This window comes from Haemaphysalis longicornis, unplaced genomic scaffold, assembly GCF_048455015.1.
Source record: "Haemaphysalis longicornis isolate Haplotype H1 unplaced genomic scaffold, Haemaphysalis longicornis Haplotype H1 scaffold_3, whole genome shotgun sequence".
In the NCBI taxonomy this organism is placed as follows: domain Eukaryota; kingdom Metazoa; phylum Arthropoda; class Arachnida; order Ixodida; family Ixodidae; genus Haemaphysalis; species Haemaphysalis longicornis.
This window is the reverse complement of record NW_027526335.1, coordinates 6556906-6580179: the sequence shown is the minus strand read 5'-3', so window position 1 is coordinate 6580179 and position 23274 is coordinate 6556906. Positions and strand designations below refer to the sequence as shown.

The 23274-nt window shown below is 51.6% G+C and overlaps 1 protein-coding gene across 1 annotated transcript in view; it reads right to left on the bottom strand.

The window, feature by feature from the left end:
• Positions 1-935: 935 nt before the first annotated feature.
• LOC144173898 (glutamine synthetase-like) overlaps positions 936-23274 on the bottom strand; it is a 32728-nt gene continuing 10389 nt past the window's right edge. The window contains exons 4-6 of the mRNA XM_077702221.1: positions 19467-19594; positions 11285-11487; positions 936-1506 (exon numbers count right to left, since the gene is read on the bottom strand). Of these exons, the coding sequence (XP_077558347.1) occupies positions 1218-1506; positions 11285-11487; positions 19467-19594 (620 nt within the window). The 3' untranslated portion in view covers positions 936-1217. The remainder of the gene's footprint in view (positions 1507-11284; positions 11488-19466; positions 19595-23274) is intronic.

The following is a 23274-nucleotide window of genomic DNA, read 5'->3' as shown; positions in this document are numbered from 1 at the left end:
TATTAATGCCCCAATATCGCTTGTTAACGATGTTTTCCTTAGCGCGGACCACTGTAGTAACTACCCAGGTGCTTCGCCCATGCGGTGAGGTCGCGTGCGATAATTACCATGCTGCAGGATGAGCCGCGTGCGTTAATTATTTCAACGAAATACCTTATCTGGGTTGCTGGTGGTTGGGGAGCGTCCGGCTGGCGCCCGCAAAACACCTAACAAGTGGCGCCGCTCCATAGTGCGTGCATCAGAAAAATAACACGCAAAGAAACGTTTCACGCGCCCTCAATTCCTACAGGCTGCCACGCTTATCGTATATCATAAAAATAAAACACAGAGAGAAAAGTGCGGGCATCAAAAGTCTTACTGGCAGTGTCAATTTGCGTTTAGCTTCTGTGGAGGCAGTGCCACAGTATCACGGGAAATTGTTACAGAACGAATGCCCGCAGTCAGTCCGCTGTCTAGGTGTTAAGATCAAACTCGCAGATGAACTTCTTCGCGCTTTCATCTCATAAGTATATGCTTGAAGATCTGCAACTTTTCACCCAAGTTTTGTCTAATGTCAACGCCCGGAAGCAAGTTTCGCAGTTAGTTTTAGCCATCCCTCTCGAGGCAGCATTCTGGGTGGTGCGGGGTATGAATTTCAACACTGAAACTATGCATAGCCAGTACCTTTAACTACTCCGCGAAAAATAATATTTTAGCACTTGATCATAATCGCGCGCTGTAGCAGAGATTTTCTTGTTTTTTTTATATAAAGCGTCCTCCTGTTAATCAAGAACCACTAGATTGGAATAACCCTTTGAAAGATTCAACATTGGCAGCGTTGTCATCCATGACTGCTTCCAGACACAACCGTTCACCGCCGGAACGGGTTGGGTTTGACCCTTCGGAGTACCTCTGACAACCCAAGTGCTCTATTACACACATTGCTGCACAACAGAAACTGGCCCACAGTTTATTTATTGCTAGTTACTCACATTGTCAGCGTGATTCCGATTCGGTCCTCGGCATTTCTAAAGCAAATAAGTAACAAAATGCTGCACGTGCGTTGTTAAGAGGTTTGCAACCCTTTTTACGGTGTTTTGCAATGGTCAAAAAGAAGCAGCATAGAAAAGCTTCCAGAAGCCTTCACGCATACGCGCCTTCTGTTGATTGGTCGACATTGCCTTGGAGGCAAGATGATGTACTTTTATCCTACCACGCAGAGACGCCAACACCCAAGATCAGACATCCAAGCACAGCGTCTCGACGAGGGCTTGAATGGCCCGGTAGGGTTCCACGTTGGCGCCGGGCCTCCGATCCTCGAGGTAGCCTTTGCCGTCACCCACCGTCTGTCGTGGGACACGCACGCATACCGATCTTGAGCAGAAGTCGGCGACAAAATCGCGCGTTGGAGTGCCCCGATGAGCGCCGTTCAGACGTCCTTCGTTCGATCTGTCTTCGCGTGGATCGTAGGCCTTGAGGTGTTTTTCGTGTTTCGCCTCCAGCAGTCGCAGGGATTTCTTTATCCAGCTGAAAAAAATGTGAAGACAATCAAGCAGTACTCGCAGCGTTAATAGAGACTGATATGCAGTGAACGGTCCTTGTAACGACGTCTCAGTGTTCTAATTATTGCTTTATTGCAAGGTCTTAACGATCCCAATTGCAGTGCAAAAACGGCAGGTCATCCCTACGTTCAAAGAAGTGCCGCTTGTAACCAAGTTATTGCCCTCACCCGAGAGAATTATTCCTCCTTATTTCTTAAATATTGTTTAAATTTATACCAGACGTAGCAACCTGCGGCGGGATACGAAACTGGTATTGCGAGGATGGCTCAGTGTTTTAAAAACTCCGTCCTGAAATCTCCTAAGTGATCTGGGATGCTGAAGGGTACATTGAACTCGTATCGGAGTGGAAATGCCCTCAATTGAGCCTCCGGAGACGCGGGCTTTGACGCTAAGCCTTCTTTATCTCACTCATAGCGGTGTGGTAACAAAAGCGCCCTGCAGAGAAGCCAACTTCACACAATGGGAGGGAACCTGATGATGATGACGGTAACAAAAAAAACTTTTCTCGAGGTAGGAATCACACCTGGGTCCCTCACGTTATCTATCCGATTGGGCCATCCTTGCATTCGGGTCGCTCAGAATTTCCTTTGGGTTCGTTGCGCGGGCGTTGGCTTCTATCCTTGGCTTAGTTGAAGGCAAAATAATGCACGCTCTTTATTACGTGCCGCCTCTTCCTTCAACCAACACTCCACCCTACACCGTCAGCGCATTCCCTCTTCAATTGAACAAAATTCAAATCACCTCTGTCTGACGACGAAAATGAGGTAGGGGGGAGGCGCACTCAGCTTTCTCGTCAAGGTTTCGTTTACTGTCATCTGAGTTTGGACTTGAACTCGCATGCTGTTTGCAGTTTGATCGTTCACGCTTGCACTTCGACTATCAGGCAGTTTGCACTTTCGTCATTGACACTTTGACTTTAACTGCAGCGGCCATGAATTTGGCACCTCGCAATTTTGTTTTTGCAAACAGTAAGGCTTCACATTGCAACCAGCGTCGTCGTTAAGCGCAGGGGATTAGAATTTTTTTTCTCCGAACTCACACCGGTTGCATGATCGGTTAGCCGTGGAGAATGCCTGACGACATCAGCACTAATTATTGCACTCTGAGATGGCATAGGAATCTCTGCAGCGCTTTCTGGGCATCACTTGCCAACGCTGCCCGGAGCTTGTACTACATCCTTACTGTTGCATTCGCTTTCCTCTGCTCCTTGCCTTTGGAGCTCACAGATAGAGGCGACGTGGGGCGTATACGTCGATTTCCTACTCCAATTTCGGAGTTCGGTGCCCCTACTATGATGTGCCTCTATCGTTTCATTTCGGGGTTAGGGAAAATGAAACGTAATTAAAGTGAAATGAAGTGTTATTTCAATGCATATGATTGTTTACATGAGGTATAACTCACCGACGATACATTCGCGATGAGGCGGGCACCGGATTAATTTTGACCACTTCTGGATCCTTAACGCGCGCCAATATCTTGAACACACGGGTGTTTTCGCTTCTCGCCCCTATCAGAAAAGCGGCCGCCGCGCCGGGAATCGATCCAGCGTCCTTCGGCTCCGCAGCACAACGCCTTAGCCACTGAGCCACCGTGGTGGGTAGTCATATTTCTAGCTTGCTCGCCAACCTTACGGCCCGTCGTGTCAACGTAACTGATAAAGGAGCATACAAGGACGGCTCTCGTCAGAACCTGTTCAGAGTAACCTATCACGACACGTAACAGCAAGCGTTCAAATAATAGGCATCCTGGTATTTAAAAAAAAAAAGGGAGGCTATATATGGCAATGTGGCAGAAAAATTCGGCTGCCCTGTGCATAGAGTTACTTAGTAAGTACACTAAAGCCCGCTTATATCGAACACGGATATATCGAATTATTGCCTATATCGAACCCTTGTATAATTCTGGCAAAAATTACATGCTATTTTGCTCACAATGGATATATCGAACTCTCCCGCGCCGGATTTTTCGCTCTTCTTAGGCATGCGGCAGGCTTTCCCGCAATACATCACCGCGCAGTGGTGGCGCGGGTGTCACTTCCGACTCCCGCGCGAGCTCGAGCGCGTCGAAACCAAGGAGGTTGTATATACAACCTCCTTGGTCGAAACCGGCCGTGGCAGAGAGAGAGAGAAAATGACCTTTATTAATAAATCCTGCGAGGGGGCGGGATTCACCACGCAGGGCTTCACCGCCCCCGCCTACCCTGGGCCTCAAGGGGTACCCAGGCCTTGGCTTCGGCTACTAGGGAGCGCTCCCCCAGCAGGAGGGTCTCCCGTTCGCTTCTGCCGGCCCAGGGCTTCCTCGAGCCGCTGGATCGCGTATAGTTGGTCGCCCTCATCCGTGGAGCGGATGCACTTCTCGATGTCCGGTGGTAGCGGGCCGGGGCCCCGCACACCCCGCACAGGTTCGTAACAGTTCCAAAGTATGTGGGCCAGGGTGGCCAGTTCCACCCCGCACACACAGCACACACTGTCGCCGGGAATGTCCGAGCACATGTGCCGGGCCAGTGCCGGCGTCAACACTGTCCCGACTTGTAGCTGTCTGAAGAGCACGCCCTCGTGCCTCCCCAGCCCCCGATGAGGGCCGGGAAGCTCGCGGCGTCCCTCCTTGTACCACGCCAGTATCTCACTGTAGCCGGCTAGGGGCTCCATGTTGTCTTCCGTCCGCAGGGCTTGGGCACGGGGGGGCGTCGCGCGGTGCACGATTTCTCGCGCGACGGCGTCCGCGCCCTCGTTCCGGTTGGGCGTACCGCCGGGGAGGGCTCCGACGTGGGCCGGGAACCACCTCAGCGTTGTTACGGTCTCCTTTCCTCTCGGGAGGATTCTCGCAGCCGGTCTTCCGACGCGACCGCGGCTGTAGCCTGCCACGGCGGCTCGGGAGTCGCTGAGTATTGTAGTCATCTCTGGGCAGTTTCTTAGCGCCAGCGCTATGGCTGCCTCTTCTGCCTGTTCGCTCGTGGCCGCCCGGACGCTGCCGGCTGCCACCATCTCCCCGTCGGACGCCCTGACCGCCACGATTGCGTAGCGTCCCGGCTTACCGCCGTACGCCGCCGCGTCGACGTAGGCCGCCCGCTGGTCTTCCTTGTGCGCCTCCGCCAGGGCTCTCGCCCTCGCGAGTCTTCTCTCTTCGTTTCGTTCCGGATGCACGTTCCGCGGGAGCGGCGGCACCCTCAGTGATCTTGCTAGCTCTGCGGGCAGGTCCTCGCGATCTTCCCCGGTCGTCGTTGGACTCGCCCCGACGCTCTGCAGTATCATTCTTCCCGTCGCGGTCGTTCCGAGGCGGGCAATCTGCGCCGCCCGTTGGGCCTCCCCGATTTCCTCCAGGGAGTTATGTATGCCCAACTTTGCCAGGGCCGCGTTACTGGTACATTGCAGCAGTCCCAGCGCCGCCTTGTAGGAGCTCCTGATCGCCGCATTGATCTTGTCTCTTTCGTGTCTCCGCCACGCGTGGAAGGCTCCTACGTACGCGACGTGGCTCAGCACAAACGACTGCAGGAGGCGTAGGAGGTTTGCCTCCCGCATGCCGCAGTGCTTCGTGGATACCTGTTTGACGAGACGGGTGGCCACCCCAATCTTCGTCAGGAGCCGTTCCAGGGCCGTGTGATTGTCGCCCCCAGAGTCTAGGTGCATACCCAAGACTCTGAGGCCCTTAACGTGCGGGACTTCTGTACCGTCTGTTGTTCGAAGCACGATTTTCTCGGCCTCCCCTCCGACGGATTTTCTCCAGTATCCGGTCGGTGGCAGGATCAGGAGCTCGGACTTTTGTGGCGAGCAGCGCAGTCCCGTGCCCCGGAGGCAGTCTTCGACCGTGGCGATTGCCTCTTGTAACGAGTCCTCCATGTGCCCGACGGTTCCCCCCGTCGTCCATATCGTGATGTCGTCCGCATATATCGTGTGACGGATCTGCTGCATTTGCGACAGTCTCTCCGCCACGGGGATCATCACTGCGTTGAACAGGAACGGGGAGATTACCGCTCCTTGCGGGGTTCCGACGCTGCCCAGCTTGCGTTCGTCTAGGGTCAGGTGCCCGATCTGCAGGTTAGCCGTCCGGTCCGACAGAAAGGCTCTGATGTAATCGTACGAGCGCTTTCCCAGCCCGAGTTTCTCGATCAGTTGCAGTATCGCCGAGTGCTTCACATTGTCGAAGGCACTCTTTAGATCCAAGCCCAGGACCGCCCTCGCATCGGTCTTGTGGGGGGTCTCGAGCAGATCGTGTTGGAGGAGCAGCATCGCGTCTTGCGTGCTCAGCCGGGCCCGGAAGCCCAGCATGGACGGTGGGTACGCGCCGCTTCTCTCCATGTGCGGTTGCCATCTGTTGTTCAACACGTGCTCCAGTACTTTCCCCACGCACGACGTTAGGGAGATCGGGCGTAGGTTCTCGAGTCCCGGAGCTTTGTTGGGCTTGGGTATAAGTATCGTTTTGGCGTGCTTCCATTGTTTGGGTAGCTCGCCTCTCCGCCAGCACTCGTTATAGTAGCCGGTCAGGGCCGTGATGGCTCCGTCACTCAAGTTTCTCAGGGCTTTGTTGCCGATCCCGTCGGGGCCGGCGGCCGACCTGCAGTTCAGCTCCTGTACCGCTCGGCGTACTTCCCACTCTTCTATGTCGGCGTCGAGCGCGGGGTTGTCGGGTCCGCCGTACTCGGGGTGCCGTGCTTGCTCGCCTTCGGGTAGGTATTGGTCGTTGAGGCGTTTCTTTACCTCATCCTCCCCGTGATTCTTGATGGCCACGTGCAGGATCTGCGCGAGTCTGTGCTGCTGGTAAGACTTTCTTGCCGTTTCGTCCCGCAGGCGCCGAAGCAGTTTCCACGTCTTGCCCGCGTGCAGCTGGCCGTCCGCTTCGTTACAAACGGCGTGCCACTGCTGCTCGCAAAGCTTCCGGCTGTGGCGCTCGATTTCCCTGCCCAGCTGCGCGATTTTCTTTCGTAGCGCCCTGCTGTGCCTTCTCTGTTTCCACCTGCGCTGCAGAGATTGCCTCGCCTCCATCAGATGCGCGAGTCGGGAGTCCATGTTGGGTATCGACTCGTCGATCTCGGTGCTCACACGCTCGACCGCGCTCGCTAGCCCTTCGGTCCACTTTCCTATGTCATCGATGACCGCCGGAGTTTCCTGCCGCCGGAAAGCCTCCCAGTCGGTGATCTTGTGCTTTCGCTTCGGTTCTTCACCCGCGTTGACCCGCAGGGGGATCTCCACTTCTATGATCTGGTGGTCGCTTCCCAGGTTCAACCCCGTGTTTCTCCAGCGGACGTCCCTCGCCTCCGGGAGATGGACGAAGGCGAGGTCCGGCGTGGTGTCCCTGGCCGTAGAGGTGCCGATTCGCGACGGCTGCTGCGGGTCCGAGATCAGCTCGAATTCCGCCGCCTCTGCCTCTTCGAGCAGGTTCCGTCCCTTGGCTGTCGTGCGGGGGTAGCCCAGCTCCTTGTGTGCCGAATTGAAGTCGCCCGCGACCAGCGCCAGCTTGCTTCCGATCTTCTTACGCGTCTTTTGAAAGAGGCTTCGGAACCTCTGGTTTCGGTGTTGTGGGTTGCTGTAAGCGTTCACTAGGAAGATGGATTCTTGTTTCCTCCTGCCGATCACCACTTCGGTCGCACACAGCTCCAGCGCCGTGTCGCAGTCCAGGAACTTGTCCAGCTCGACGAGGGTTATGCCCCTGCGAACGAAGGTGCACACCCCCTGAGCTGCTCCCTTGGTGCTGCTCCGGGCGCTGGGTGGCACGGCTTGCACGTTGTAGCCCTGCAACTTCGGAGTTTGTTCCATATGCGTTTCCTGAATCATGATAACGTCCGGTGGCGTTGCCATTGAACGGATGTGTTGTTGCAGTACCGCTTTCCGACACCGGAAACCGTTGGCGTTCCAGTGCCAGATCTTCAACTTGGTGTTATTCTTGTCCATGATCGTTGACCATAGATCTCGTTGATGTGCGGTTGCCTTGGCTGAAAGCCCTTAGTTCCTCTCTCAGGAACTGGACAATGAAATCCTTCATTTCCTCGAATCGCGTTTCCATGCGCTCTTCGAATCTCGCAAATTCCTCTTTCATCTCCTGCTCCAGCCTGCCGATGCGGGCCTTGGTTGTGGCGCCCAGCCTATCGACCCGGTTGGACAGCTCCTCTATTCTCTGATCTTGCTTGTTTAGTCGCTTCTCGATCTTGCGGAATCTCGCACCGCAGTTCAGTTCACCTTGCGAGGCCGGTGCGGTAACCGACACCACCGATGCCGTTTCCTCCTCGCCTCCTTCGTTCATGGTCTCCTCTTCTCCATTCTCGGGTTCCACCTCGGAGATTTTCCTCGCCTTCTTCTGGCGGCTCGCGTCCTCCTCTCCTTGGGTCGCGCTCGTCGCAGCCACCGCCGCTGGCGTCAGCGTGGCCGGTCTTGGCGTCGATCCAAGTCGCCATTCCTCCGGCCTCTGCTGCGTGCTGAGTCTTGCGATCAGCTTCTGTTGTTGTTCGATCGTTGCTTGCAGCTGCCTTATCGTGCTCTCCAGCAGCTCCATTCTCGTTTCCGCGGGCGTCTTGCTCGCTTTCCTGGCCCGCGTCGCCGAGCGTTTCCGCCCCTTGGCAACCTCGGACCAGGCCACTTTGTTGTCACGTGATGAGCTGCGCGCGCCTTCGCGCCGCCCCTTCCGGCTTCCCGAGCGCCCGCGACTGGCGGAACGCTCTTCCCTCGAAGAGGACCGGCCGCGACTCGCGGAACGCCCCCTTTCCTTCTCTTCGGGGAATTGTTTTCGCGTCGGTAGTTCCGGGAGTTCGTCTTTCCTGGAGAACCTGACTTTACCCTCGTTCGCCGCCGGCTTCCTCGCCGCCATCTTGCGCTCGTGCTCCTTCTTCCTGACTTGGTAGGGGGTCTTGAATTTGTTGGGGCAGTTTCCCGTGCCCGTGGGATGCGGGCCTCCGCACAGTTTGCATCGGGGTTTGCACTCCTGCTCGTGCTCTGCATCCGGGTTCGCCTTGCCGCACGCAAAGCATACCGCCACGTACGGTCTCGGGCATACGTCTTTCCGGTGCCCCAACTGACCGCACGTTTTACAGACCTCTTTGTGCTGGCGGTAAATCCTGCACTTGATCATTGCACCGCAATACTTCACGTAAGGCGGGACTTTGTCCCCCTTGAACAGTACGATCACCGAGAATGAATTCCAATTCGGTGCGCTTCGAGCGCCGTGCCGTTGTATATGTTGACGATTTTCGTCCGGATCATCTCCGGCGATTCGCTCAGCGGAATGCCGCCGATCACTCCTTTCACAGTATTTTCGGGTGCCGCGGCGTACGCGAACACTTCGTAGTCCTGATCTCCGATTCGGAGACTGCGGATGGCCGCGTAGCGACTCACCCGATCCCCGCTCGGGGTGCTGATCACGATAATATTCTGGGCCACGTTAGGGCAAATCGTGTCCTCGTGCATCACCTCGGGACCGATTCCCGCCGCATTTGCGATCGCCTGTGCCATTACCGGCATCATCGTTTTGCCCACGATCAGACCCCCGCGAGGTCTAACCACAACGGTGCATTCGCCACGTGGCACGCTCGGCATGCGCGCTGCCCGAGCAAACTGTGCGTTAACTTTCTTAATCACTTGTGCCCGAGTTGGTTGGGTTGCCTTCTTACCGGGCTTGGTCGTCGGTGGTGGCTACCCAGCGCGGCAAGAAGCGTACGACCATCGCCGGCGCTCCGCAGCAAGCCGTGGCAGAGTGAACCAGCTCCACGCATGCATGCCGTTGGAGCCGAAAGCGCCACATTGGGCGCTGCGGGCTGCGGTGTCACCGAACTTCAAGTCCGCGCCACTCGCTTCCCGCACTTGCTCGGTTCGCTGGGTTCGCCGTTATTCGCTTGTATCCATGCTTGTCTCCGCTCTGTCGAAGACGCCGAGGACTCCGTACCGCTTCCGAGCACGAGCAAAGCCGTCGCTGCCGTGGCCCTGCTACGGCGATACTGCAGTGCCATTGAGGGCAGCGGTCTTGTGCTGGTCTACTGTTTAGATACCGTGGAGTCACCAGTCACCAGCAACGCGTTGTGCTCCAAGAAGCAGGCTACACTCACGCAGTTCTTCCGCCCCAATAAATTAACGTTTTCTTTCCGAGAAAGTGTCGTATCAATAGTGAACTGCAGGGTGATAAGAGCTCAGCGTTAGCTCGTGACTCCGTAGGCAAGATACTCTCATATAAGTTTTCTTTTACTTCACTTTCTATATCAAATATTTGCTATATCAAACTTTTTACAATCCTTGCTCCGTTCGATATAAGCGGGCTTTACTGTATACTATACTGCACCTGGAAATCCATGTCGTCGTGAGGGTAATGGGAGGACCCCCGCTTCTTGCTTGGGCTTGGCATGACACTTGGATCCTTCAGCGATTTTTTGCAGTTGCTTTCTTTAGTATGCCTTAACACGTCTACGAGCTGCGAGGCAGCCGAAATGCTCCCTTTTCTGTGGTAACCGTGAGCCGTGGCAACTGCGCTCTTGGTGGAAGAGCAGGCAGGGCCTGATCGTACCTAACATTGGTCATGCCGGAGTCGAAGGAACGTATGACTAAGCGATGCACCGACCATCAGCTGCAGTTTAACAAGAAAAAAGAAAACGTGGCGTTAAACAGTAGTGGACGATGACAAGAGAGGATGGATACAGGCGCCTGTATCTGTCGTATCTGGTCTTCGTCGAAGTACGTTTTGTTTTGTTTTTTTCGTCACCTAGAAATTTCGCGGCGGCATATTACCCGCTCAGTCATACGTCTTCAACTGCGGCATCACGAACGTCAGGTACGACCATGCCTGCTGTTTCACCGAACACGGCTACCATAGAACAGGGAGGATTTCGGGTTCCTTCTAGCTCGTAGACGTGTTAATGCATAGTGACGAAAGCAAATCCCCAAAACCACCTAAGAATCCAATTATCATGCCAAGCCCTGGCCAACCCCCCCCCCCCCCCCGGACGACATGGATTACCAGGCGCAGTTTCCACTCTAGTATACTTATTAAGAAACTCTATGGCATAGACGCTAGAACCAGATTCCTCTCTAGTGTATATAGTCAGAAACTCTATGGTCCTGTGTACCCAGAAAACTCCTCCGGCGAAACCGCATGCGCATGCGCGGAAGCCCATGTTGTAGAGGAACTAGAAGCGAGAGGAGAGCGATAAACTGAGTCTGGCACAGCGGCGCTTGCGAGCAGCGCGCTACTGCGTGAATCACAGCTCATGCGATAACGGCGGGTGGTGCGTTTGAAGCAGCGTCAACTCGGGCAGTGGAAAACGCCGCCCGCACGATACAACGAAATGGGCAGACCGCGCGTCATACGGGAGACACCCGCCGCCGGTCAGAACTTCGCTGGCTGATCATCTGTACAGAGTGCATGGGCGCATTTTTTTATTGGCTTGCATTCTATGTTTATTCTCCGGAGTTACGCAGTTCTTCACAATCTTCAAGGCTGGAATTATTACCTACGAAACAACTCAATGCGGTGCAGAACAGGTGCTGTTACAACCCAGTTTTCCTTCCTCCATACTTGTTGAGAATAATTACGACCGATATTTTGCTTATTGCATTCCAGCGGTCATCTTGAACACACGTTGCTTATGTGATACCTCTTCGCGTGTTGACTGAAATGACTGAAAACAAAAGTGCCTGACTGGGAATTACTACTCTCCACGGCCGGCGCAACATTTATCGCCCAGGCGCCGGATCCTGCACACCCTACGTTCGCATGCTGTGAACTATACTGGGATCGCCTGCGCCTTTCGTCATCGGAGATGCAAGCCTTACTTGATTCCCCCATCTTCTCGCGAAGCCTTGGTGCTGAAGTTGATATGCCCGGAGTTCCCAGGGTGGTCGGCGCTCAAGAAGGGTCGAGGCTGGAAGCTGACCACCACGTCAAAGTCCTCTGCTACGCGCAGCAAGATGTAGCGAGACATCCACAGGTGGTCGCCCGCCTGTACACCCGGCAGTGGTCCCACCTGGTACTCCCACTGTCGAAGAGACATCGAACTGAAGGGCTTTCTGGATACCGCTTACCCGGGGCGGTGAAAAATAAAATGGCGCCACCGAAAGGAACACATTGCAATGTGTCGACGCTCAAACATACAAAACAAAGTCATTATTCAGTTTCAGTTTCAGTTTATTCATCTCGTATTTACAGAAATATTCAATACAACCCGTTCTTATCTAGAGAAATACAAGGAAAAAGGTGGCCGCGCATCTGCTTGGTTTACTGGAAAGGGTGGGGAAGTACTTCTAGCAGCCAGGTTGCTATTTACACGCAGACCAGTATTTTCTATTCCACGTCATCGTTAATTTGGCGCCTTTTTTATGAGTCGAAAGAAGGTAGTATCGTTTCGGTCGCCGCTAGCACCAAACACCTCCTGCTCTACCCGTCATGCTTCTTGGACCCCCTCCCCTAAGATCTTCCCGCTCCTGCACTTTTCCGATTCTCCCATTTCCGACTTGCCACCTCGCTTTCTACTCCTCTGTGAGGCTCGGAACAATAATAAATAATAGAAGAAACTCATTAAAACGACACCCCGTCTATATTGCCCGTAACACCACATAAACACCTAATGGACGGAAACAAAGACTAACAAAGGCTAACCGCAGCTAAGCTTAGAACTGAAGAGTTCAACATACGGAAAACATATGCAGCGTATCTGCTCACTTCGCTGTGAATGTCGTCGAAAGACGACAGTTTTCCGCCGCCCCCTCCGCGTAATGCCTCTCCTGCCCTATCCGCCCGCCGCTCACGTTGTTGCCTTTCATGTCTTGGTCCACCGAGAGGTGCTCTGCTAAATTCAATTTTCCCACGTACTTAAACGCGCACGTTTTTTGTCTGTCTGTCTGTCTGTCTGTATGTATGTATGTATGTATGTATGTATGTATGTATGTATGTATGTATGTATGTATGTATGTATGTATGTATGTATGCATGCATGTATATATGTATGAATGTATTTATGGATGTATGTATGAATGTATGAATGTATGTATGATGAATGCATGTATGTATGAATGTACGTATATACGTATGTATGTATGTGTAGGAAGCAGACTGGGTTGGTGATGCGCTGTGGCCTCCTACATTTATTCAGGTGCGTAAGGCCCGGCCGGAACTAGTCGTGTTCAATAAATGTGCCGCGCGGAACTGCTGACGCTGGCCAGGCACCGCTGATGATGATTGTGAAAGGATGCGGATGACGATGATAGTGGCGCTAAATGCCGATGGTGTTGCCGCCACTACAGGCCTCCCCCCCTAGCACGAAGCACGTTATGGTAATTGCTGTGTACAGTTCTGTACGAAATACAGTGTACATATAGGTTTCTCGAAATACAATGTACATATAGGTTTATGTACGAAATACAATGTACATATGGGTTTCTAGAATGTACATATAGTTATATAGGTTTCTCTGCGTTCCAGGTACTTAGACTGTCGTGGTCAGTCCCAAAGGAGCGTCCAGTGATTGGGTGTGCTTCCGGTGGCCTTGGCTGAGAGTGGAGGATCGGACGAGTTCGCGGAGGGTGAAACAGTCCCGAAGTAAGAGTGACGCGAGCTGCGGCCGCTGCGTAGACGACAAGGCGATGTTTGCCGAACGGGCGCTCTGCGCGCAGCCTTTTGTGACGAATGTCTGGTGGTGTTCGGCTGCTAGTACGAGCAGGCTTTAGCCTTGGCGGCGATGTTTTGAGCACTGGTTCCGGTAAAGCCTCGTGAAGCGGGTTCGAGGCGCCCAAGTCCCGGAACGCCGATGATGGGCCCAAAACAGGAGACGCCGTTGACAGTGCGTGTACGAAAGGTGCTGGGCAAGACGGCGCTGATGGCTCGTGGGAGTGCACCTAAGGAGTGCCCACGATGCAGCTTATTTTGGCGACAGGTGCTTAGGGCGTTGATGTTGATGTCGGTGCCGCTTCGCAGAAGCCCGCTGAGCTGGAGGCGACATCGAGCCAGTACGCACCTGGGCGCGTGCTGCCGGAGAGAGAGAGAGAATAAACATCTTTAATTTGGAGCTTGATGGTGCAGGAGCGTAAGGCTTTGTGAGCGCTTGCTGGTCGTGTATGCGAGAAAGCTCTTGCACAACATGCAGCAGCGCTGTAGTCGTAGATGCTTTGTTAACGTGCTCTTCAGCGCGGATTTGGGCGTGTTGCTCCGAGGGTTGGAAGGTCGTCGTAGGGGGTTTCGCTGGGCGGTGGGAGGGCGAGGACGCAGCGGAGCTTTAGCGGGAGCGTCTCCCAAAGGATGGAGTGCTTGAGCGGCTGAATGGTGACGTAACTCAGCGAGGTGGCCTCAAGCTTGAAAAACCAACCTCTGAGGTTGCGTGCGTCGAACACCGGTATCGGCGGGTCCCCCCACGTCACCATGTCGTTGTGCCGCTGGCCGGGTACCACGTCCGGGTCACCACATGTAGAAAAGGGAGCCGTGGACTCGGTGATTCGCGGTGACCTCCTACATTTATCCAGGTGCGTAAGGCCCGACCGGAACTTAGAGAGCGGCGTAGAAATGCGATCGCCCCTGGAGCCCAGTCGAATTCAAAACCTGTGCCGCGCGGAACTGCTGACGCTGGCCAGGTACCGCTGTTGATGATTGTGAAAGGATGCGGATGATGATGATAGTAGCGCTAAATGCAGATGAGTTGACGCCACTACATATGCATTCATGCATGCATGCATGCATGTATGTATGTATGTATGTATGTATGTATGTATGTATGTATGTATGTATGTATGTATGTATGTATGACCCGTCGCGGTGGCTCAGTGGCTAAGGCGTTGCGCTGCTGAGCACGAGGTCGCGGGTTCGATTCCCGGCCGCGGCGGTCGCTTTTCTGATGGAGGCGAAAAGCAAAAATGCCCGTGTGTACGAGATTTCGGCGCACGTTAAAGATCCCCAGGTGGTCAAAATTAATCCGGAGCCCTCCACTACGGCGCGCCTCATCGCCTGCGTTGCGTCGGCGCGTTAAACCCTACAATCAATCAAATCATGTATGTATGTATGTATGTATGTATGCATGTACGTACGTACGTATGTATGTATGTATGCAAGCATGCATGCTTGTATGTATGTATGTACGTATGTATGTATGTATCCATGCATGTATGTATGTACGTATGCATGCATGTATATATGTATGAATGTATTTATGTATGTACGTATGTATGTATGTATGTATGTATGTATGTATGTATGTATCTGTCCCACAATTCAGCCATCCGGCCAAAAGTTCACAGAATTTTTTTAACGAGACGTTTATACAGGTAAGATATTTCCGAACAGCTAAATCTAGAAACATACTTCATACTTGCTTAGCAAAGAAAAAATTTGCTGTGATACCGTATGTGCATAATCTGTCGCATGGTCTGAAAAACGCTGGCGCACGATACGGGGTGAGGACGGTGTTCACAGCAACGAATAAGCTGTAGAAGATTGGCGGCCAGGTCCGGAGAAAAATAGAGGGTAACACTGCGGACGATCGCTATAAGTGCGTTGTAATGCACGAGTCGCACTACGTACCATGTAGAGTAGTGGTTGTCTACATGTTGCCTCTTACGTGTAGGAAAAAGTACATAGGTAAGAGCGGACGCTGTGTACCCGCCGCGGTGGCTCAGTGGCTAAGGCGTTGCGCTGCTGAGCACGAGGTCGCGGGTTCGATTCCCGGCCGCGGCGGCCGCTTTTCTGATGGAGGCGAAAAGCAAAAACGCCCGTGTGTGCGAGATTTCGGCGCACGATAAAGATCCCCAGGTGGTCAAAATTAATCCGGAGCCCTCCACTACGGCGCGCCTCATCGCCTGCGTTGCGTCGGCGCGTTAAACCCTACAATCAATCAAATCAGCGGACGCTGTGTGAACAAGAGGCTCCGTGAACATGAGCTGTCGCTCGGTGGAAAGATGCCCTTAGCCACGCACTGCCGCGATTGCGATTCATGTGAACCTGTGTTGCAGATACTGTTGTACTAGCGAGGGAAAAAAGCAAGCTGAAAAGGGAGATTATAGAGGCCTTTCATATTAAGAGACTCGGTAGCGCATGCGCGAGCCATACGTCGGTTGTACTTAGTGACAAAGAGTATGCCTATCTGTGCGGAACATGCAAATGAAATAATCCTAAGCCGGGTGACCAGTGTATTTGGAACACGTGTTTTTTTTTTTTGTTTTTTTTTTGTTTTTTGTTGTTGTTCTTGGAGTGGCCTTGGCTGATCGGTTACCCACAAAGTCATATGAAGCGTCATGTGACTGCGCATATATATGTTCTGTTTTTTCAATAAAAAACTACCACCTCCCCTCGCGGGAACCCCTGAGTAGATGCGACGCATAGGGGGTTCACGTTGCAGCGTTGGAGAGAGAGAGAGAGAGAGAGAGAGAGAGAGAGAGAGAGAGAGAGAGAGAGAGAGAGAGAGAGAGAGAGAGAGAGAGAGAGAGAGAGAAAAACTTTTATTTGCCCTGCAGGCTAAGGCCTCCTCATTCCAGGGGGCCACTGGAATTCCTCGTTAGTTGGTCATCCAGGGGTCTAGCCGGGAAGGCGGGGTGCCTATGGTCTTTTGGACAAAGCTTGCCAACGATAGCTGCTGCTCTAGCGTGGCCGGTTGAGTCAGCCACTCCCGGCGGATACTGCTTCTATCTACCTTGGGGCATAGCCATAACATGTGCTCTTGATTGATCGGTACGTGGCATTCATCACACTCTGGAGGGGAAGTGTTCATACAGCCTTTGTACATGTATACTTTGTCGGGTGTGAGTAGCGTTTGCGTTTGCGTCAGCCTTATAGTGGTTTGCTGTTGCCTGGACAATTTCTTGTGCGGAGGAGTGAATTTGCGTTTGCTGTTTGCGTATTCTTTAAGCTGCAGTTTTGGCGGTGTCACGGGCTTTTGGGTTTGACCACAGTTGGCAGGTGCCCGGAGAAGCGCTTCGCGGGCGAGCAGGTTTGCTCTTTCGTTTCCTCCCAAACCTGTGTGTCCCGGTACCCAGTGTACCTTTATCGCGCCTTTAAGGTGCTTAAGCACTTCCAAAGCCGGGGTGAGAATGAAGCCTTGTGTTAAAAGGGTGCAGACTTTCTTGCAGTCAGTGTATATGTTGGTAAGAGTGTGCTGTGTCGCAGTGCAGGCGGCTGCCCAAGCTATTGCAGTGACCTCGGCTTCTTCGACGGAATAGCCATTGCCTTGGTTTGTCCCTTCCTGGCCTGAACTGCTCTTGAATGCAATGCCATAGCTATATCCTTGCACTGCCGCGTCGATGTAAACATGGATCTGATGGGCGTCTCTGGTGGCTTTCTTTGCATAAAATTTGGCCCGGATGAGTCGTCTTGCTGGGTTGCGTTCCTTGTCCATATTTCTCGGGATGGGTGCTGTCTGGATGAGGTTCGACAGTTCTGGTGGCAGTATAGCCAGTTCTCCGGTAGGGGTTCGCAAGGGGTTGTAGCCCGCAGCGCGGAGAATGTCCTGGCCTTGCGGGGATTTTCGCAGTCGATCCAGTTGGTTATGTCTGTGGACTGCCAATACTTCTTGGAGTGTATTAAAGGTGCCTGTGTCGAGTAGCAGCTTGGTACTGGCGCACAAAGGTACGCCGAGGGCGATTTTCGTGGCCCTCCGCAAAAGCGTGTTAAGTTTGTTCTCTTGAGTCCTATTGAGATTGACGTACGGTATTTGATATCTGATTTTGGACGGGATGAGAGCATCTCTCAGACAAAGGAGGTCGTCTTCTAGGAGTCCTCTGTTTTTGTTAGAGATTCTCCGAAACATGTGCAGAATCTGTTCTCCCTGTCTGATAATGGGTCCTCCGCCATGTGTCCTCCTCCGTCACTCTGTAGTGGCAGTCCTAGTACCTTGATGTGCTTTCCCGGGACGACGGTGTGCCCGTTCAATAACAAGCGAAGTTCTGGAGGTTTCCATCGATGACTATGGACTGCCAGAAGCTCTGTTTTTTCCACGGAGCAGTTTAGTCCTACCCTTACGGCGGCAGCTTCGGTGGCGTCGAGAGCTTGTTGTAGCAGGTCTTGTATGTGCCCAGGACTGCCTGTGTTGACCCATACGGTAACGTCGTCCCCGTACAGGGTGTGACGGATGTCTGGTACCGATTCCAAGGCTTGCAGCGTTGGACAGCGGAGGAACGGCGCTGGAACGATGGAGCGGAGCGGTGCAGGCACCGCGTTTTATAGCGCGCATAACGGTGAGGGGACGCGCCGGCGCCAGTGCGTCTGCCGTGGCTGTGACGCAACGCAATCCAACACAATCCACTTTAATCCAATCCAAATCCAATCCAATCCAAGCCAAGCCAAGCCAAGCCAAGCCAATCCAATGCCCCTCGCGAGAGAGTGTTCGCTATCGCAGAGGAGACGAATGAGCGGCGGAGAGCGAAGCTGGCGCGGCAAGGAGAATGGGGGAGGGGCGGATGCCGACAACAACGACGCCGACGCCGGATGGAGGGACAAGGCGGGTGAATGAGATGCGTGGCATCTAAAACTTCAGTTGTGAGACTGCGCTCGTCCGTGCCCTTTGAATATGGAATATGGAATATGGAATATGGAAATCCGTGCCCTTTGAAATTTTGAATATGGACGTAGTGCCGGGGGGGGGGGGGGGGGGGGTTGAAAGGATGACTCACCTAACTCGCGCAAGGGGTTTGGGCAATGACGCCGGAAGCCGCACCGGTTGTACCGCTTGCGACTCACTGTGAAGGGCATCAAACACGTGAGCATCCCTTTCATAAGCGGTGCAACATTCAGTCGAACAAAAATATCACCCTATTTGTGGGTCAAGCTGTTCCTAAGCACCCTGTTGAGTGGGAGCTTCTCGTTCTTAACCCTAAAGGATTCTGGGGATGTGGCTTCACGCGGCCCGATACACCTGACACAGCTGACGTTTAGTATGCAGCCGGAAGTTTCACGAGTTCCACCACAGAGCTGGAAAGATGCGTCATTCTTGCTTATGAACCTGACATGAACCATCTTAAGGTTCCGGCACCTCTGTAGAGTTCTCAACACATTCAGTGAAACCTACTGCCGCACTCACACTAAATATAAGCTTCATGCAGCCCGATCTCCCAATTAAATAATTATTTACAGGTCCGTCTTTTTTAATACAATTCAAAGTTACTATCAAACCATTTTCTCGAAGTTCCAAACAGTAAACAGCTCTAATTTTTATTCAAACACACAATAATAGGCGCTGCAAATCCGGCACCTGCGCGTACGACCAAGAAAAAAATTACAACGCCATGATTCATTACATGAAATGAAGAGATGGCGTTGCACTCGCCTGTACGCGACGATTATGGCCACACCTTCATAAAAACACAGAAATGATCACGCATAAAGCATTTGGCAAGCTCTAATGCAAACCAAAGGCATGATAATTCATAGATGCGATTATGTTGGCACGGGCCATTTATACGCGCCTAATCACCGTGAGTTGAACCAGGAGGTTCATGTGGTGTGCGAAGACGAAGTGCGATGTAACGAGACATTGAGTACAGCGAACCTTCGGCGAGAAGGGTTGTACTTGGAGGTAGCACTCGTGTAATTCGCTATGACTTCCATCAGAAAGCATACAAGGATGTGACGGGGCCTATTTGAAGCCAAGCTCTCTACAGGTTCAAGAAGCGCTTGACTACATACGTGTGCATGGCTACGACGCTTCAACCTGTACGCAGTGCATGGGTACGCATATCTGTTATCAAGCCCTGTGACAAACCACGCTTTCACTCAACCAGCGGATTGTCTAGACATTTTATCCCATCATGGGCTGTCTTCCATGTTTTTAAACTTTGGCGCAAAATTTTCAGAACTGACTCCGTAGGACTTACTATTACTGGAATTTAGGCTGATTTATCTAAGTTAGGGCTGCTTGGCGTACGCGATAATCAAGCCAGAGATGCGGAAACTTCGCTTTGAGGCTGGAAGCAAGAAGAGAGGCTTGGACTCACAATGGTCTGCCTAAAACTGTAATTGGCAGCAAAACTAAGAAACAGGCCGTACCTGTGAAAGGATAGCTTCCGAGTTAGAACCGTAGAGCTTGATGCCGGCGAAAGCACAAGCCTTGAGGTGTGCGAGGGCTACCTCCCGGCCAGCGACGTTTTCTGTGCCCACCGCGTAGAAGTACGTTACTGCACAAAAACAAAAGCAGGACAATAAAAGAGCGGCTTCGTATAACATCTCCTAGCTGGTGAAAACTACGGTAAAATTGAAGTGTTCCAGGGCTCAACCTGAATCGTACAGATATAGGGCCCCTGATTGCGTTGCGTTTGGGCGTGAATTACGCTGGTTTTTCCCCATACCGGTAGGTACCATTTTAAAACTACTTTGGTGTGTCTTAGAAAATCAAAAAAAGTATCTTTAATTCCGCCTATATCGCTGCCCCATCACCGTTTCGCTGAAAACAGCATGGCAATATTGTCACGGAGGGCACTGGGACCTTGACAGAAGAGAGGTTGAAAAAACCAGGTGTCTTATTGCCGAGAACCACTAGAGTGAGGAAAACGGTTGCAACGTTCACCGAACACGCGCCGTCAGCGTTCTCTTCTTTACCTCTTTAGTAACAGGTAATGACGGTCGGGGATTGCTCATTGCATCACTGGCGGTATAGGCGACGTTGAAACGACCATAACTGACAGCTGCGGCAATATTTAAAGGTACAACAGATACAACAATTCAATGCAGATATGGCTTCCACTGTTTTGCTGCTTCATGGGGAAGACGAAGGGTCTGGTATTTATGGTAATGATACTATTCCTACGTATGCAACCGATGCAAATAAAGAATGGTAGCTGGGAAGAGGACGTTAAAACGCTGAGTTTTCCACGCAGAAGATATACAGGATGTCCCAGCTATCATGCACCAAGATTTGAAAAAAACGTAATGGCATTACTTGAAGAAAACCTAGTGCGTAATGTTTGTGGTACTGTGGAGAAGCGGACAGTATTTTTTCGTTAATGAGAGTTAATTAATTGTAACTAATTATCTACCTCTAGGAGTTCTTTCCTGATCACTGAAGTGTCAATGAGGCGCTTGTAGGTACCCACAAGGGGCATCTAACTGCATGCGGTATTTTCAGCGACGAAGTAATTGCGTACTCATTTATTCTGACTGATATAAAGAACCCGCGAAATACGAAAAATACCAAGTGACGACGTTCCTGCGCTCATCATAAAGCAATGCCCTCAAATAGGCATAGAGTTTCTTAGTAAGTATACTAGAGAGGAAACTGTGCCTCGTAAGCCATGTCGTCGTGGGGGTTCATGAAAATACCCCCCTTTTTGACTTGGGCTTGGCATGACGACCGGATTCTTAAGCGGCTTTGGGGATTTGCTTTCTTCACTGTGCATTAAAACGTTTACGAGGTACAAGGAAGCCGAAATCCTCCCGTTTCTGTTGTAACCGTCTTCAGTGAAACAGCAGACAATGCGTGATCGCACTGACGTTGCTCATGCCGCACGTCGAACGACGTATGACTGAACGGGTAATATGCCGCCGCGAAATTTGTAGCCGACGAAAAGAAGAAACAAAACGTACTTCGACGAAGACAAGATACGGCAGATACGGGCGCTTGTATGCGTCCTATCTTTTCATCATCCTCGGCTGTTTAACGCCACGTTTTCTTTTTTCTTGTTAAACTAGCTGGCGGTTTTCATAGGCACGCTCAAAAAACTTTCGCAACTCTTCAAACAACTTATTATTTGAAATAATGGTAAAATTAATAAAAGCACAGTCTCTAATGAGTCACCCCCAAATATTAACATTGTTCGTAACTACAACCTTGGCGTGCGGAATAGCAGGCACAACCGTTCCGGCAAAATACGCTTTACTTCTTTTTTCCTAAGTTTTAAAACAGCCTGTTTTTATTTTACACTTTCATAATTGCACACTATTCTTCGCTTTTTTGTGGCACTTTGTTTAAATTTGCGATCACTGAAACGTTTCCATCCAAGCCAACGATGAAACTAAGGCGAGCGCGATGTATAATGGCGGCCCATGACGACACAGACGACCTTGATGTGAGCCGCATAGACGCTAGCGCCAGATTCCTCTCTAGTGTATACTGTAAGAAACTCTATGCAAATAGGCTGGCTCTGAGTTAGCCGGAATGAAATAAACAAAAGTAAGAAAGAAGAAATGCGACCGAGCTTGTGCCTTATCTGCCACACGCGTCCCGCGAAACTTGCTGCTGCTGCTTCTTCCATGCATGCCATTATCAAGGTGATGCGCTGTCTCATCGGGCGGGGGAGAGGCGAAGCAGTTGCTCTAAATCAACCTATTTGGGGGCGCTGCTCTACGATGCGCGCGGGAGCGCCGTCACGTGGTATATTTTATATTTCGGGGGTGTTCTTTATCAGTCAGAATAAATGAGTACGCAATTAGTTCGTCGCTGAAAATACCGCAGTTAGATGCCCCTCGTGCGTACCTACAAGTGCCTCATTGACACTTTAGTCATTAGGACAGTGCTTCTCGAGTTAGATAATTAATTACAAATAATTATTGACTATCATTAAAGAACAAATTACTGTCCGCATCTCCACAGTCCTGCAAACATTATGCACCAGGTTTTCTTCGAGTAACCCATTGCTCTTTTTTTAAATCTTGGTGCATGATAGCTGGGACACCCTGTATAGTGTGACGTTTGTTCGTTCATTCAGTGTGAGTTCGCGCGGTGTTCTTTCGTGCAGACAACTATTTTTTTGTGTCTTCGCGTATTGTCTAGACTGTTCTGTGATTGAGTGCCGCCAAAAAGAAAAGCAATGAGTGAATTATACGCATATGTGGTAATCGGCGTAACGCGAAGCTTTCATCGCGAATCGCACGGATTGATATGAACTCGCATGCGGCCTTTGTTTTGCATGCGGCCTTTGTTCTTTAGAGTTGTGATGGGCGTAGCGGCTGTCTTTCAGAATGGTGAGCGGTGGTAAATGCATTGAGAAATACGAGACGTAAGGAAGAGTGTTCAACGTCTTAGGCTCTCTGACCAAGATGTTACCAACTCCAGTAGCATAGAACGTGACACATGCACGAAGGGGGGTGTCCGTTATCTGGTGTAACTTCCCCGGGTGCCCCACTGCCAGTAGCTTCCGCGGCTCCTTCGGGCGCGATACGTGGAGTCCAGTGACATCTGGTGCCAGATGAAAGTGGGTGGCTCACCTGCATCAAATTTTTATCTTTATCTAATACACCTTCATCAATCTAATACCTAGCATTTATCTCGCTATGATTGCTCCTACCATTTGCTTGCCCGTACGTTACCTCCTCCATTCCCCACACGCAGACATGGGAATAAAGTTTACTCTAGCAATCCAATCGCTTTTCATGATATCACCAGAAATCAAAAAGCCCAATCACTACCCATGGCGCGCGACCGATTGAGCACATGATTAATGAAACTGCGTAAAGCCGTTTTTGTTACGACCTCCACTGGCGAATGGCAGGAAGGCTGCTCGTGCGTTTAAATGGTATGCGAACCATGTTCCGTTCACCGCATGTAACCCCACGCAAATACTGGGACGTAACGCCTCCCGTTTTTGTCAATCGCCTTTGCTTTCGCTCTAGGGGTCCGTGTGTTGTGAGTGCGGTCTCCTTCACTACAACTAACGTTTGCTATTTTCAACGGTTATCTATTATTCGAGTGCATTTTGAAAATTAGAATATACGAACTGAAATTAGTCAGAATATAAGAACTGAATAAAACTGCAGACCTATCTTTGGCCTTACACTATTTATTTATTAGCATGTTTTTTCTTTCTTCGTAAAATTTAGTTGATCCGGTAACGTTTGATTCTGCCTTCCAACTACTTCTACA